Source organism: Brachyhypopomus gauderio, unplaced genomic scaffold (assembly GCF_052324685.1).
Source record: "Brachyhypopomus gauderio isolate BG-103 unplaced genomic scaffold, BGAUD_0.2 sc91, whole genome shotgun sequence".
NCBI lineage: Eukaryota > Metazoa > Chordata > Actinopteri > Gymnotiformes > Hypopomidae > Brachyhypopomus > Brachyhypopomus gauderio.
The window spans coordinates 288,345-306,737 of record NW_027506912.1 but is presented as its reverse complement, the minus strand read 5'-3'; the positions used below and the strand labels follow the sequence as shown (position 1 = coordinate 306,737).

Here is an 18,393-nt window from a genome sequence, read left to right as displayed (position 1 = left end):
AAACCCTCTCTCTCTCTCTCTCTCTGTCTCTCTCTCTCTCTCTCTCTCTAAACAGTTTCTCTCTCTAAACAGTCTCTCTCTAAACAGTTTCTCTTTATACAGTTTCTTTCTCTCTCCAAACAGTCCCTCTATCTCTAAACAGTCTCTCTCTCTCTCTCTCTCTCTCTCTCTCTAAACAGTTTCTCTCTCTAAACAATCTCTCTCTAAACAGTTTCTCTTTATACAGTTTCTTTCTCTCTCCAAACAGTCCCTCTATCTCTAAACAGTCTCTCTCTCTCTCTCTCTCTCTAAACAAGATGGATCAGGATCGAGGGCTGAATGGCAGCAGCTACCGCTACGAAGAAGAGGAGGGTGGGTCTTGAGCACACACACACACACACACGCACACACACACACACACACACACACACACACACACACACACACACACACACACACACACACACACACACACACACACACACACACACACACACACAGAATGACTGTTCTTGTCACAATATGGGAGACAGTATCTCCAGCGGTCACACAAAACACCAGGGTTCTATTCCCCAGTGGGGAGCATTGTAGCTTCTAGCACATCAAAGACAAACCATGTCATGCCAGTTTAACCAGTGGCATGCCAGTTTAACCAGTGACATGCCAGTTTAACCAGTGGCATGCCATCTTATTGTTTGCTATGGCAGTTGTCAAATCATTTCACTAATAGTTGTATCATGTATTCAAATTTGAGTTGAACTGATATGTAGACTTAAGATACACATACAAGACTTTGGGTCTGAAAAGATTTTTAAATGACTAAAATCTGACAACCTCTCACATCTAGAGACAACTACACGTCTCACATCTAGAGACCATGTTCAGGTCCAGACTGTGATTGTCCAAAGGATCTTGTAGGGTCACCGTTGGCATGACTGCAGTGAGATTATTACCCATCATGTTCCTGAAACAGAAACAGAAGCAGCGTTTGGCCATATCTGTCTTTTTGGTTTGGACAAGAACAGTCCAGGAGTCTCCTCTCTCATGCCCCCACTAGAGGTGTTACACACACACACACACACACACACACACACACACACACACACACACACAGCAGAATGAGCAATCAGCTTCATTACTAAAAAACAGGCAGTTGTGTAATTTATATTCATGTTGGTGTTGTTATAGGCACTGCAGATAACTGTGTATCATAATTACTAATCATTTCATAAAGCTGTCATCCTTCATCATTGATGAATTTCTAAGGTTGAGTTTATGAGATTGAGCTTGCTGTTACAATCCCTCCAAATTATAACTGACACTTGAAGATTTACATATTTATGTAAACATATATTTTCAGCCATAGCCAACTGACAGCTCATTCAGCAGCCTTTGGAAGCGACTTATATTTTTACCAAAGATGCCAGTCATAGAGATGCAGACAAAACAATACCAGAATGTCTCACAGGTATCAGGAAAAAGGCGCAAATTGCAATGTTTTGTTTATAGTATTTCTATGGTATTGTTCAGGTTTTCATTCATAAATGAGCAACAGCATAAACAAAAACACCATATTAAGTCACTTTAGGTCTCACTAGTGACTTTAGGTCACACTAGTGAGCCTCTGGTGCATCATGGTTATAGTTTGGCCTCTGTTACTCTGTCTCCTCAGAGACATGGCAGCTTAGCAACCAGGGGGAGGGCGGGCGATCACACGCTTCCACAGACACCCAGGAAACCAGGAAGAACAGCGTGAGGAGCTGCTGCTAGACACACCCACACATACACCTGTACAGACACCCATACACACACCTGTACACACACCTGTACACACACCCATACACACACCTGTACACACACCTGTATAGACACCTGTATAGACACCCATACACACACCTGTACACACACCTGTACACACACCTGTACAGACACCTGTACATACACCTGTACAGACACCCATACACACACCCTTACACACACCTGTACACACACCCATACACACACCTGTACACACACCTGTATAGACACCCATACACACACCTGTACACACACCTGTACACACACCTGTACAGACACCTGTACAGACACCCATACACACACCTGTACACACACCCATACACACACCTGTACACACACCTGTATAGACACCTGTATAGACACCTGTAGAGACACCCATACACACACCTGTACACACACCTGTACACACACCCATACACACACCTGTACACACACCTGTATAGACACCTGTATAGACACCCATACACACACCTGTACACACACCTGTACAGACACCCATACACACACCTGTACAGACACTCATACACACACCTGTACACACACCTGTACAGACACCCATACATACACCTGTACAGACACCCATACACACACCTGTACAGACACCCATACATACACCAGTACACACACCCATACACACACCTGTACACACACCTGTACACACACCCGTACACACACCCATACACACACCCGTACAGACACCCGTACACCAAGGTTATAATAGTTTTGGATTTTTCATTATAGTTTAGTTTTTATTTAATTAAACTAATTCAGTTAGTTTAAATTCATTTTTAGAGCATGTTTTCTAGTTTTTATTAGTCCCATTTTATTAGACCCATTGTACCACCTTCAATGTGCCAAAGGTTATTCAGTCAGTCTCCCTATCCTGTCCACAAAACTTGCAATAAATATCTGTCTTCATTTTAGATGTATTAATTAGATGATGTAAATGTAAAATTAAATGTAAATGTAAATGTAAATGTAAATGTAAATGTAAATTAAATGTATTAATTAGAGAGCACAGGTGTAAAAGACAATTCTGCATCCAGGGCAATCGAAGCCAAATCAGAATGACCCAGCACACCAGGGACACGGTCTCAGATGACCCAGCACACCAGGGACACGGTCTCAGATGACCCAGTGCTCAGGGACACGGTCTCAGATGACCCAGCACACCAGGGACACGGTCTCAGATGACCCAGCACACCAGGGACACGGTCTCAGATGACCCAGCACAACAGGGACACGGTCTCAGATGACCCAGTGCTCAGGGACACGGTCTCAGATGACCCAGCACACCAGGGACACGGTCTCAGATGACCCAGTGTGTGGGGACACGGTCTCAGATGACCCAGCACACCAGGGACACGGTCTCAGATGACCCAGTGTGCGGAGACACGGTCTCAGATGACCCAGCACACCAGGGACACAGTCTCAGATGACCCAGTGCTCGGGGACACGGTCTCAGATGACCCAGTTCTCAGGGACACAGTCTCAGATGACCCAGTGTGTGGGGACACGTCTCAGATGACCCAGTGCGTGGGGACACGTCTCAGATGAGCGTCTCTTCTCGCGCACGCGAGGCATCATTACTTTCAGGATCCCTCACAGAAACACCTTTAAATTTGAATTTAATTATGAATGAGCTAATTTTCACAAAGGTCTGGAGTGTTTAGAGATCATTTTACACTTCAGTGACCATGCGTGTAAGATGACAGAAAATGAATGAAATTCGTCTTGCCCCCGTATTTCCATTGTGTCATACGCCAAGCAATCTGCAAATCTGCATATGCGTTAAGTGGAAACGTTTCCATTTCCTGTCCAATTTGCATGTGAGTGCAATATGCCTTTAAGGTGGTTTAGTCGATTTGCTAATTACGTGAGAAACCTTATGAGAAAGTTTCCTTTTTAAACTTAACAGTGGTAGTTGTCTGGTCTGACAGTCTACCAATAATTACATTCCAGTACTTTGCTAAAGGGACATGAGGCACAAGACAGCAAGTTATATTTCATGACAGTCTGCTGTTGAATGTGACGCTAGACGTTGACTGACGTATAGACGTGTCTGTCACAGGCAGGAAATACTGTGATGAAACGTTTCACAGTAAAGAGATGACGGAGTCGCACACTAGCACTACAGTGTGGGTGGAGAGTGCATCAAGGACGACGCCCATAAGGCGGAGCTAAAAGTGTTCAACAGCTCCATTGCCTTCATTGGCTGAGACAAAGGTTTTATGTTATTTTTGCCGTTGTGGCTGCATGAACAAAAAGAGCCCATAATTAGACCATTAGTTAGAGTTTAAATTTAATCAGTACATCCTGCTTTTTCAGATTAGAGCAACAGGCCTTCCAAATGCTTGGTGTGTCCAGATGACAGAAAAAGTGTAGCCCAACTATTTATTCACTGTTGGCCGTTACAGAACAGATGCTGGCAACAGTGGTTGTAATGGGAAACAAGTTGTGAAAAGGACAGTAAATCAGACCAAAGTACCATGGTCATGGACATCGTGGACGACGCGTGTAGCCGTGTAAAACCTGACTGGGTGGACAAATCCATTCCTGGATGTCTCAGTGTCTTTCTTGCTTCTCTGGGGACGTTGCTCAGTATAACACAGCAAGGACAAAGTAGCAGCAGTCCTCGGTTGCCATGGTAACCTGATTTCAGGAAACCTGGATAAAGTCATACAGATTTTTTTTTCTTCCTGGGGGGTTAAGGAATTGATTCGGCTCCTGGATAATGAAGGCACTACGGAGAAAGCTGTTCTGTTTCGCCCGGACGCCTTCATGGCCGAGTTCGCTGAAGTTGAACAGAAGCGGGCAACAAATGAGACTTACATAAAGGCTCTCAGCATTTACAAGACACAGAACGACACTTCAAATTTGACTTTGCCCCAACACACAAAGAACGCATTACTTGTTTTACATTTATAACGTTTCCTGTTCAAAATGTTTTTAAAACCTGTCTGCGATCTTCATTATCAATACAAAGAGGTCACCATAAACACCAAGACATTTAATGTCAAACTCAGTGGGGCTCTATTATACATTCAACTACAGAAGGAATTCAGCCGTTTCATTAGAAATTCCAAACCCATTCAGTTCAAAGGGAACTTCAAACTGTGCAGGAAGTGTTGTATAAAGGTTAATATTTACACGTGAGTCTGATATAAGTTTAAGCTTTGGTCATTTTGTGTGCTTCTGGCTTGTTGAGTCTATTAGTTGGCTGATCCGAGAACAGTGAATGAACGTGTGTCAGAGTTCACCTGTGTGTGACCGCCATTAATATTTCAGAAGATCTTGCCAAATCAGCTGTAAAATGAGTTTGTATTGTTAGCCTTCACCTAGTTATTGTTTTCCTGAGGTAAATATTGGTTCTGATGTTTAACCTGTTTGGTAATAACAGTTGGCCTAACACGGCAAAAGTAAGATACATGATATGGGGCACGAGATGTCTTGATTCTTCTTCTGGTTTTCAGACGCACACACACATACACAAACATCAATCCCAGACTAGGACTTTTAGAAACCCAGGACAGACTGGGTCTTTGTTCCTCCGAAGGTTCCTTCCACATGTTCTATAGGTTAAGCAGATGCAGTTCAGTCATTCAGCTGTCGCATTGGCAAACAAAGGCATCATCTAATTGATCACATCATATTATTAGTGTGTAGCACTGACTTATGGACCTGTGGAAGGAAGACAGCTTCTAACACAGCAACACATAAAACAGCAGCATGGAACAGAAAAGCCAACCGATCTATTCAGCCATACGTCCAACACCCTCACGTAGAGATCTTAGAATGGCATCGCAAAATTGAAAAGTGGGAAATGAACTGACATCATTGAAAGGGTCTTCAGAATACAATTTCTGGATCTGGTGTCATTTGCTTAACCTGGTCATTGTGTTTTGTGAGGGTTTTTTGCTTAATGGCTATCCTCAGACCCTGGCCTAGCGTAAAAATGTCTGTCATGGAGACAAAACGGCACTTTTGTAAGTCACCCTTGACAACAGCGTCTCCTAAACGTTGTAAATGCTGCCGTGATCGTTGAGAACACATTTGAGCGCGTGCCGTAATTCACCGGGAGATTAGAAGACGACACGAGCCGCGTGCTGCTAGTTTTGCTCCAGCTGTTGTTTGTGATAGAGCTGATGTATGTGGAGCTTTTACATGTAGTGGCCTCGCAGGGGCCAATTAAGAAGCCAACAAACCTGAATAGGGAACTCACTCTGAATTACGAGGTGCCTGGAAAGATAATTAATTTTGTCACTTTGTGACATCGCAGAAACACGAAGTTATCTAATCCATTATATTACTTGCCAAACCGTGTTTCTAGGTTTTTTTCCCCAATATACCAACACATTTTCCGCTGGGTGTGGTGCGCCAGGACTTCCAGTAATGGAATGTTGTTCTCGCATGCAGATGACCAGTCCGTTTATATCGGTGTCCCGGCGTCACGAGACTACCGTCGCAAACGCAGACGTCGACGCTCCTCCATGTCCAGCCGCGACGCAACGGAGGTCAGGTGGGCCGCGCGTGGCGACCACCGCGAGCACTACGAGTGTGACCTCGGGGACCACTACGACCCCAAACCCGCCGGCCTGGAGCGAGCGGACCACAGCCTACCCGCAGACATCAGCAGGAACAGTGAGTGACATTTGCCAGTATTGATTTATCAGTATTGACTGAACTGCCTGGACAATCACCAGTGACAAATTAGTAATGTACATTTAAATTGTACAACTCATTCAAAAATAACTGCAAGTGTAGCCATTGGCAGTGCCACTGTGTTTCACGTGACTCCTTTCAAATTAGTCATTTCATATGACTCTTTTCATATGAGACATTTCATATGAGTCACTTCATATGACTCCTTTCATATGAGACATTTCATATGACTCCTTTCATATGAGACATTTCATATGAGTCATTTCATATGACTCCTTTCATATGAGGCACTTCATATGACTCCTTTTCATATGAGACATTTCATATGAGTAATTTCATATGACTCCTTTCATATGAGGCACTTCATATGACTTCTTTCATATGAGTAATTTCATATGGCTCCTTTCATATGACTCCTTTCATATGAGTCATTTCATATGACTCCTATCATATGAGTCATTTCATATGACTCCTATCAATGTGACTCTCATGTGACTCCTTTTAAAAGCACAACTGCACATTTTGGGCACATCATCACAAACTGAAAACATTTAGAGTTGTTTTTCAATACTTTTAACATTGATTACATTTGCGTAGATGATCAAATACACCTTTTACTAGGATCAAATTAAGCTCAGTTGTCCCGGTTTTACCGATCACAACGGTATTTGGAGATTCTTATATTTGAAGTCATCTGCCACCTGCTGGACAGATATCAGTTTCTGTTGAATAAATGTAATGTAATGTAATCCATAATGAACCACCTCAAATACAAATACATCCTCGCAAACTTCATGAATAGTTGCCGTATCTGGATTCATAGTTGCTCTTAATTAGGTCTTCCAACGAAGTTTAATTGGCTAGTACCAGTGGCGTTAACACTTTTTAGTTTGACACTCGAGTACACTTTCACGCACAAGTGTCAGCAGGTCATTCATTTTACCATCTACAGGTAAAAAACGGCAACGTTCCTGTTTACAGAGATAAGAAAGCAAAAACAAATCAGTAGTGTATCAACAGTGAGATTAATAATCCACAAAGATGAGGATTGGGGTGTTTCACTAGTGAACATTTGCATTTAAGTTCCATATCATGATTACAGTAATAAACGTATGAACTCAGATAAATAAATTAAAATAAGGATAAAAATTTTAGAGGTCAATGGGCCGACATAGGGCTGTATACGTCTTATGTGAGGGTGTATTACTGCAACGAAAGTTTATGGGAGGCCTTCGGTAGATGTTTCTGACAATATAAACAGAGCTGTAAAATTATGTAGGCCTAAATGAATTTTAATTGAAGGCTGATTTATCACTGTCTATGAGGTCAATGGACTTGTCATTGTATATAAAGTTAATGGACAGTGTGGTCATGTACAACATCAGGATGTCAGCTCTTAGAAGATGAGATGAATTGTTATTGTCGCCATTTCGTTTGCAATGGAAGAATCGCAGGGTGAAGTTAAATATTTGTGTCAGCATGGTTATTCATCAAGATTCATTTTAAATTTCAAATTTGTTCAAGATAATGGAGTAGCACATGAAATCCATTATGTCGGAGGAGGGGAGGGGGATTTGAACATTTCGGCTGGACCTGCGCTTGTCCGTACAAGTGGGACCACACAAACGTTTCTCGCTCCTACGAAAGTAACCAGTCTAAATGTAATCCACAACAGACAAAAGGTCATGTTCATCTGCAACATATCAATTATTTCGGAGGCCAAAACAATACGTGATGAACAGTTTGATTTATAAGCTAATCTCTATTAATTACATCACTAGGAACATGCGATGCGACTCTTACAGTTACGATTTAATTATTGCTGCAGACAAAATTGATAAAAATGTAGCACATATTCTGGCCACTGGACTCCCACTACTGTCGTGGATGACAGTATGACGAAAAACTCCAATCTGTTCACACCGAGTCGTGTCTGATACATGTCGGATTTCAGTAGGCCTACCACAAAGTGGACAACTTCATTGTGGATTTTGTTGTTCACACTACCATCCATATGAGAAATCAGAGTCTCACATGCAGGAAAAGGTTCAATTTAGGCCACATTTACCTGCTGTGTGAACACAGTGTGTTAGATGTCCTCTGTTGGAGGTGGACTTCATGAAGTAGGCCTAATAAGGGACTGTCTTGGTCTCTTCAGTAAGACGCACCTCGGTGATGTGAGGTGTTTTCATAGCTCTCAGTACTCACTGAGAGATGTTCTGTCCTCATTCATGAGGGTTTTGATCTCTCAATGGTTCAGAGTTCTGCTCTTTTGTGCCTCGGCACATGTAATCACACTATGAAACCTGGACCGTTTTCCCAGCAGCGCTTCATTATATTGATCACACTCTCAGAGCTATAATTATAGACTCTTCACTGACTGTGGTACTGCATCAAAAATATGTTTTATCTTGAATTTACTAAAAATATGAATCAAAATGTAGATAAAGCAAATTCATGCAACCAAGACAAAAACCTTTTAAAAAACATACTTGTTGAAATAAATTGCTCAAACGGAGTTCAAACGGTCGCTTTTGTTATTGTCAGTGATGTTACACATTTACATGAAACATGTTAACCGGCCCATATAAAGTGTGAGAGATGTTAGTGCCTCTCTAATACAGTTATTCTCTTTACAGTGGATAACTGTATTAAAAATCTTGGAATCAAAAATTACATTTGACATTTCGAAAACGTTGTTCTATCAAGCACACCATGCTACCGTTATCTTATGTTTAGATTTTATTCAAATTCAGAGGTTTTCCCATTCTGAGAATACTACTTTAATCAAAGAAAGTCTTTTTAGTTTATGACATCTAGCACAAGTTTATTATTCATAACCCTCTGTGATACTAACTGCAGATCCATATTAAGATTCACCGTGAGCTGTCTGACAGTCAGATATCAGCATATTGTTATTCTGGCTATGTGCAACACTGCAGGCAAAATAATTTTTTGCAGAACAGAGAAAGGTAATGGTGCGGAAATGTTTATCCCTAAACTACTCGAGAAGCCTCCAGTGAATATGACTATCTACGGTCATTTAGCTAAATAACGTTTCGTTTATTTGCGCAGAAGCGAGTCGTACTCCGTTACACCAGAAACTGTGCATGTAAAGGGCCCCTTTGCTTCTGGTTGCCAGATTGTTCTTGTAAAAAAGCAGCTTTTGCAGTTGCAACAGTGCAATCATGTCCACCCAGATCTCAAAAGTGACAACAACCTGACAGGGAGATAGTTAGGACAGATCAATGAAACCCTGGACATTCAGTTGTTTGTCTTTTATTGTGTGTCTTCTCTTTTGCTTGGATTGAAAAGTGCAAATATAAATAACAACCATTTCTATCATTAGAAACGTTAAGCCAACATTACAAAAATATTAACATTGGGCTAACATTACCAAAAAAGGTCTCTACCTAAAACCATTTTAACATGCTTTCTCACTATATCCAACAAAATGGCTTAACTTTATAACAATTCTACCTCAATTTGTAACAAAAAAAGCAGTTTGCTTTGCTCTCGTTATAGCGGCAGGGTGACGTTTTAGAGAGAAGGAGCACAACACTAGTGAGTTAGTAAAAAAATACTTTAATTGAAAAAACTACTAAGCCAAACACAGGTGGAAACCAGGGGGCAAGAGGACAAACCAGGGAGCAAGAGGACAAACCAGGGGGGCAAGAGGACAAACCAGGGAGCAAGAGGACAAACCAGGGGGGCAAGAGGACAAACCAGGGGGCAAGAGGACAAACCAGGGGGGCAAGAGGACAAACCAGGGGGCAAGAGGACAAACCAGGGGGCAAGAGGACAAACCAGGGGGCAAGAGGACAAACCAGGGGGCAAGAGGACAAACCAGGGGGCAAGAGGACAAACCAGGGGGGCAAGAGGACAAACCGGGGGGCAAGAGGACAAACCAGGGGGGCAAGAGGACAAACCAGGGGGGCAAGAGGACAAACCAGGGAGCAAAAGGACAAACCGGGGGGGCAAGAGGACAAACCGGGGGGCAAGAGGACAAACCAGGGGGGCAAGAGGACAAACCAGGGGGCAAGAGGACAAACCAGGGGGCAAGAGGACAAACCGGGGGGCAAGAGCACAACAGAAAAGAAGGAACTGAACAAAAGGTAAAAAAGAAAGCAAAGGAGAGACCGAAACGAGAGAGAATCTTGGAGTTCATGGACTTGCAAGACGACATACGAATGCCTGCGTCATATAAGATGGTGCATCCTTAGAGTGGAGACAAAAGAGAGTGCAAAGAGTTTCAGAAATGACGTAAATATCTGTAATCAGAATAATAATTAATGTGAATATCTGTAATTAGAAAAATGGGAATTTCATTAGCTTCACTTGTGATGGTGCATGTGTTAATTTGAACGTTGCTTAGTGTTTCCTGAGTGATTCTCTTAAGGGTGAAATACTGCACCTATTCAGCGTCAATAGTCTGTGTGTGTTTTTGTGAATGAGTGTGTGTGTTTATATGTGGGTTTGTTAGTGTCTGTGTGTGTGTGTCATGGAGATGGTCCTTTGTGCGACTGGAGATGCTTCTTTTAAAGTGTTCCTTCTGTCTCTGAATAGTCCTCTTTCAGGTAAATGTTTCCTCTTGATGTCTTGAAGACTTGAAGACATCCTTCCAGAAACCTGACCTCTGTCTCCACCAGCCTCTCCAAGATCTCGTTAAATGTTCCCGTCCTCATTCTCCTAACTTTTCTTTATGGTGAAGCGGTTCATGAGGGCGGACCGTGTAACGTCATCCGCAGCAGCGTTCCTCGGTCTCCACTCTGGGTTGCTCATAGTTGCTCTGGGTTGCTCACAGTTACGAGTTAGTTTCATGCTCACATCGCTTTGCCTTTCGTAGTTCACGTTCTTTCATGTAGACTTCTTAAGAGACAGTGTTGAAGTTTTAACGTTTGACCAGTTTGTACTAAATCATACTGTTTGAAATGAATACGGTTTACCTGGTGATTTCACACTGGAGCTTCATCTCAACCACGGCAGCCTCGTGGTGATTCTGTTGCCCAGATGTGCCCCTCAGATCCATGTTGTTGTCTTGTGAAGACCCAAAGCTTGCCCTCTCCTCTGCTGAGCACCTACAGTCTGACTCCAGCCATCACCACCACCACCACCACCACAACCCTCCACTGACCAGATGTGTCAAACTCATTTTCACCGCGGGCCACATCAGCATAATCGTTGCTCACAGAGGGCCATATGTAACTTATAAATGTACCTACTCCTTAATGTTAAATACCTCTGAATATATTACTTATTCAAGTTACAAATATTACAGATATATTTGCATAGATGTAAAAAAGTAAGTTTGCTTGTTGCTCTGTTATTATAACATAAATCCTTTAAATTTTAAACCCACATTACAAGTGAATAAAGAAAAATAACATCAAAGGTATCATATTTACTTTGTTCAAAACTTGAAATATCAAATAACTGTGAAAATAGCAATTGTGCTTCAAAAACGCTCCCTCTGAATAAGACTTTGAAGTGCGGGTGATTCCTTCAGCCACAACAAAACAGCTTTTACTGCCCCATTGTTTGCTGCAACACATTCTGTTGCAATCGCAGTTTGCCTTTTAATTCTTTGGCAAAAAATCAAATTTTGGCATACTTAGCTCCGTGTTTGATCTCAAAATGCCGACATAGATTGTACTTTTTGACAACCGCCACCGCTTCATAACACAAAAGACATACCGGTTTTTCTCCTTGACACCCATACAGAGGTGTCAATTCCAGGTTCAGAAAGTAAAAGTCCTCACCAGGATTTTCCTCAGGCTTCCTGGATTGTGTTGATTCCACTAATTGTACCTGGATTGCACTAATTAGAAAATCTAGCAAGCTTGAGCAAAATCCTGGTGAGGACTTTTACTTTCTGAACCTGGAATTGACACCTCTGCAAACGTATTCGCTTTCTTCAAACATCCTTCTATCTGCATCAATGTTTCTCTTCCTGGACATTTTGGGATCATTATTTGTATTTCTCAATTACATTTATTGGGAAAATTACATCGATGTGGAAACACTGCAGTGTCGAGATGCTGTCACTTCACGGGTAACATAATTTTAGACAATTAGGCCTTTTAAGTTCTCGTAAGCCACATAAAATGGGCCACATGTGGCCCGCGGGCCTTGGGTTTGACACCCCTATTCTAGTATATAGTACACTATTTTATATATAGTATGTAGTACTATACAATATTATAATATATTGAATACTTTATAGCACTTTATGCTAAAACAAAGTTGTTTAACATACCATATTTTAATAATTAGTATTGGGGGATTGGGTTTGCATGTTTAGCTGACACTCTCATTCAGAGTCACTTAAAGCTTGTAGAGAACACAAGGTGTTGTGATGCGAAGCGTGTCAAAATGATAATTCATGCTCCAAAGACAAGAGTTTTGCTGGCATAATCAGGGAGAATTGGAAATGAACTGTTTCGACACAGAGGGTGAACAAAGCAAAATCTGCATCTGAATGTAAACCAGTTTGTGTATTCACATTAACGTAAGACCCACTCTCAGGGTGTCTCCACGTGTTCACATTAACGTAAGACCCACTCTCAGGGTCTCTCCGCATGTTCACATTAACGTAAGACCCACTCTCAGGGTGTCTCCGCGTGTTCACATAAACGTAAGACCCACTCTCAGGGTGTCTCCGCATGTTCACTTTAGCGTAAGACCCACTCTCAGGGTGTCTCCGTGTGTTCACATTAACGTAAGACCCACTCTCAGGGAGTCTCCGTGTGTTCACATTAACGTAAGACCCACTCTCAGGGTGTCTCCGTGTGTTCACTTTAGCGTAAGACCCACTCTCAGGGTGTCTCCGTGTGTTCACATTAACGTAAGACCCACTCTCAGGGTGTCTCCGTGTGTTCACTTCAACGTAAGACCCACTCTCAGGGTGTCTCCGTGTGTTCACATTAGCGTAAGACCCACTCTCAGGGTGTCTCCGTGTGTTCACATTAACGTAAGACCCACTCTCAGGGTGTCTCCGTGTGTTCACTTTAACGTAAGACCCACTCTCAGGGTGTCTCCGTGTGTTCACATTAACGTAAGACCCACTCTCAGGGTGTCTCCACGTGTTCACTTTAACGTAAGACCCACTCTCAGGGTGTCTCCGCGTGTTCACATTAACGTAAGACCCACTCTCAGGGTGTCTCCGCGTGTTCACATTAACGTAAGACCCACTCTCAGGGTGTCTCCGCGTGTTCACATTAACGTAAGACCCACTCTCAGGGTGTCTCCACGTGTTCACATTAACGTAAGACCCACTCTCAGGGTGTCTCCACGTGTTCACTTTAACGTAAGACCCACTCTCAGGGTGTCTCCACGTGTTCACTTTAACGTAAGACCCACTCTCAGAGTGTCTCCGCGTGTTCACATTAAGACCCACTCTCAGGGTGTCTCCGCGTGTTCACTTTAACGTAAGACCCACTCTCAGGGTGTCTCCACGTGTTCACATTAATGTAAGACCCATTTTCAGGGTGTCTCCGCGTGTTCACATTAACGTAAGACCCACTCTCAAGGTGTCTCCGCGTGTTCACATTACCGTAAGACCCACTCACAGGGTGTCTCCGCGTGTTCACATTAACGTAAGACCCACTCTCAGGGTGTCTCCATATGTTCACATTAACGTGATCCTCTGTGTGTCTCTCAGTGTCTCCAGCAGCAGAACGCCTGCGGTATATTTTAGGAGAGGATGAGGACGCTGGGCCCACCCCCACCCTCTTCACTGAGATGGACACACTGCAGCACGAAGGCGATGAACTGGAGTGGAGGGAGTCGGCCAGGTACACACACACACACACACACACACACACACACACAAAGATTTTCATTGTACAGCACCAGGAATAGAGATATAGAGAGAATAGAACTCAGTCCCCTTTAATAACAGCACAGTCTCCTTGCAAATTAACGTAGACAAAGAAAGAGAGGGTGTCGTCACCGACACCTGCGTTAACCTTTCTGCAGATGGGTGAAGTTCGAGGAGAAGGTGGAGGAGGGCGGAGAGAGGTGGAGCAAGCCGCACGTCTCCACGCTGTCTCTGCACAGCCTGTTTGAGCTGCGCACGTGTCTGCAGACCGGTGTGGTGCTTCTCGACCTGGACGGCTACTCCCTGCCACAGATCGTAGGTAAGGCTGCCCGATGTATCACTTCTTAGCGATTATCGCGATACTTGCCTGTTTGATACAGCACTAACGTAATCCATTAGCTACGTGCCGGCGAGGTGGCACGGCCACGGTGACCGTATTGTACCTCGGTACAGTCCGCCGCACTCTCTTTCCCCGAAATTACCCAAAAACACTGAACCCCAATCCCGCAGATGACATCATCGAGCGTCACGTGGAGGAGGGCGCGGTCAGCCCGGAGCTGAGGGACAAAATCAGCTTTGTGTTGCTGAGGAAGCACAGGCACCAGACCAAAAAGCCCGTCCACCGCTCATTGGCCGACTTAGGCAAGGGCAGCCCTGCCCCCCGTGAGTCTCCGCCCCCTGTTAACTCAACCCACCTCAGGCCTGCTGGGAGCCAACATGCACAGTGGTAGCACAGAGGGGTGAGGAGAGAGCAGGATAGCAACTATCATTCTCTCTCCACCTCAGTGCCACAAATGACTGAGATATCCTTCCAAAACTGGTTCCAGCTACATTGCCATGATCCATCTGTCTCTCACTCTCTTTCTGTCTGTCTGTTTCTCACTTTGCCTTTGTCTTCCTCTGTCTCAGTGATCGTTTTCAATTCTCTCTCCCTCTTTGTCTGTCTCTCCCTTTCTCTATGTGTCCGTCTTGTTGTTCTCTGTGTGTCTCTCTGAGTTTTCGCATGATGGAAAAGGGCATCCAAAGCCTTCTAGTAGTGTGTTGACTGATGTGGACTGGTCTGTGGGCATGTCTGTGGGCGTGTCTGTGGACTGGTCTGTGGGCGTGTCTGTGGACTGGTCTGTGGGTGTGTCAGTGGGTGTGTCAGTGGGCGTGTCAGTGGGCGTATCTGTGGGCGTATCTGTGGACTGGTCTGTGGGCGTGTCAGTGGGCGTGTCAGTGGGCGTGTCAGCGGGTGAGTGGTCTGTCACTAGTGTGTGTGGTGATGTCTGTGTCTCTCACGATCACAGCACGGAGCCCGGGCCGTACCCCGTCGGCTGCGTTCAACCGCTCCACAGAGGATCTGCGCAGCTATGGCCGTTTGCGTGAGTTCACCTCTCTCTCTTGCTCCGCCCCTCCAGTTTAGCCCCGCCTCATCAGAGAGCTCACCAGCAGCACAGAGAGACAGGCCTGGCTTGACTAAATTACTGAGGGGAAAATGTTCATATATTAGAAATGTAATGAAAATTTGCAGATGATACAGTTCTGTTGTCTCTGCTCTCTGGTGAATATCAGGATCATGGTCCAGCTTTGCAGGAGTTTATAGATTGGTGTGATCGTTCATACTTATTGATGAATGTCTCGAAAACCAAGGAGATGATTATTGATTTTTCCAAGTTGCCACCTGTGAATTCTGATACCTATATAAACGGACGAGCAGTAGAGAAAGTTAGCACTTACAAATACTTGGGGACAATTCTTGATGATAAATTAAAATTCGACGACAACACAGAGACTATTTTAAAAAAAGGTCAGCAACGTATGTATTTTCTTAGGAAGCTTAAGTCTTTTTCTGTTGATACATCTGTGTTGTTTACATTTTATTGTTCTTTTATTGAGAGTGTTGTTTCATTTTCTTTTATCTGTTGGTTTCAGTCTCTGAGCTTAAAAAATAGGAAACGGTTGCAGTATTTAGTATCTACATGTTCAAAAATTGTCGGACTCCAATTTAGACCTTTGAGTGCATTGCACAAACAGTTAACACTGAAGAAAGGTCGGTCTATTATTAATGATCCTTCACATGCTCTTCATTATGAGTTTGAACTTTTGCCTCATGGCTATAGGTATCGTTGTCTTAGATGTCGGACTGTTCGGCGGAGAGTGACCTTTGTTCCTGAAGCCATTAGCCTACTAAATGAACACTGATATTTATCTTTGGATATTAGACTCCTTGCTTGTGATTGGTACTCATGTTTGTTTGTCTGTCTTGTGATGTTGTGCCCAATATTAATTGCCCCCTTGGGGATAAATAAAGTTGATTCAATTCAATTCAATTCAATTCAATGTGAAACCTGCTTAAGTAACCCCGCTTAAGTAACCTTGCTTATGTAACCTTGCTTAAGTAACCCTGGAGCTGCCATTAAACACGTGTTCATTATTAATCATTAAATGAACACCTGTGTTGATTATTAACCATTATATGAACACCTGCGTTGATTATTAACCATTATATGTACACCTGTATACATTAAATGAAACCCTGTGTTCATTATTAACCATTTGCCCACCATGAAAACCTCAGTTTGATCAGAATTGAACAGGTGCTTAAAACATAACACTAATGCAAACTTACCACTGTTACCTCAGACTGAAGATCAGGGTGTGGGCAGAAGGTTTCAAGCAGTCAGATTCTAACTCACAGACTCCCTGCAGTCTGTCCTATCATCTGTGATCTCAGTTAAATAAAGGCTTAATAATAATAATAATAATTGACATAAATCAGTTTGATTTATAATTTGAATTTTGTGCCTGTGTGGGCCATGGTGTTTATGGTTGAATGAATATGGTGGAGGTGAGAGGGAATCTGTGTGACTTTCAGGGTGTGATGTATTTGGCCATGAGTGTATAGTTTTGAGTTTGTGTAACTACTTATAGATTACAATGAAAATAAAACGTAAGATTTGGGGGCTAGTGTGGAAGCATACTATGCAAATATGAATATGCACCAAATATGCAAATATGTAATGGATATGCAAATATGTGAATATACATCTGGTACTGCAGGGGCGTTAAACTCTAGTTGGGTAGGATCAGATACCAGGACAGCTTGGTAACTGTCCTGCTCAACATAACTATTAAACCTAGAAGTATATGATGATTAACATCAGCAGGACAGGGCACTGCACTTGATCACATGGCTTTCAGGACAGGAGTTTATGGACAGGACTTAATGGGTGTGTTTACATTTGGTTGTTAAAGTTTATAATAATGCATAATAACATATTTTTAATTCTACAACAGGTCATGCGCAAAGCAGAAGTATGAATGATATTACATATGTGCCAAGCACAGAACAGGTAGGACATCCTCCTAGTAATGTGTGTGTGTGTGTGTGTGTGTGTGTGTGTGTGAGTGTGTGTGTGTGTGTGTGTGTGTGTGTGTGTGTGAGTGTGTGTGTGTGTGTGTGTGTGTGTGTGTGTGTGTGTGTGAGTGTGTGTGTGGGTGTGTGTGTGTGTGTGTGTGTGTGGGTGTGTGTGTGTGGGGTGTGTTTGTGAGTGTGTGTGTGGGTGTGTGTGTGTGTGGGTGTGTGTGTGTGGGGTGTGTTTGTGGATGTGTGTGGATGTGTGTGTGGAGGTGTGTGTGTGGGGTGTGTGTGTGTGTGAGTGTGTGTGTGTGTGTGTGTGTGTGTGTGTGTGTGTGTGTGTGTGTGTGTGTGGTACAGTCAGGACTGTACACACTGACATTTGCAGGCTGAATGTGGCTTATGAGCCCCAGCTTCCTTCATGGTTGTCATGGCAATCAGAGTTCTCATTTTGATAACCTGTTACATTTCAATGTTCAGAACAAACTACCTCATCAAAAGCTGGGACGTAGAGATTAAATGTGATGACTTTATATAACCACTCAATATCTTTTGATTGTTGAAATATCGTGAGTATTTAATAGTCCATTCCTGGTTTTACAGCTTCACTAAAGAGGATGTTTCCACATTTGTGCTGATTTCGTGAAAATGTTTGCCACTTTCCTGCAGCCCTGTGTTTTCTACAAATCCAGTTTTAGTTTGCTGCTACCGAAATGCTGAAAACACAAATTAAAGCTGATTGGAGAAAAAGTCAATGTGTACATCTTTACTGATGTGGTATATAATTTAGAGATAT

The 18,393-nt window shown here is 43.1% G+C and overlaps 1 protein-coding gene across 1 annotated transcript in view; it reads left to right on the top strand.

The window, feature by feature from the left end:
• The first annotated feature begins 296 nt into the window (after positions 1 to 296).
• Positions 297 to 18,393, top strand: part of slc4a5a (solute carrier family 4 member 5a) — a 45,094-nt gene continuing 26,997 nt past the window's right edge. Inside the window, exons 1-7 of the mRNA XM_076992236.1 lie at positions 297 to 351; positions 6,193 to 6,417; positions 14,099 to 14,231; positions 14,416 to 14,576; positions 14,768 to 14,920; positions 15,547 to 15,621; positions 17,537 to 17,592. Of these exons, the coding sequence (XP_076848351.1) occupies positions 297 to 351; positions 6,193 to 6,417; positions 14,099 to 14,231; positions 14,416 to 14,576; positions 14,768 to 14,920; positions 15,547 to 15,621; positions 17,537 to 17,592 (858 nt within the window). The remainder of the gene's footprint in view (positions 352 to 6,192; positions 6,418 to 14,098; positions 14,232 to 14,415; positions 14,577 to 14,767; positions 14,921 to 15,546; positions 15,622 to 17,536; positions 17,593 to 18,393) is intronic.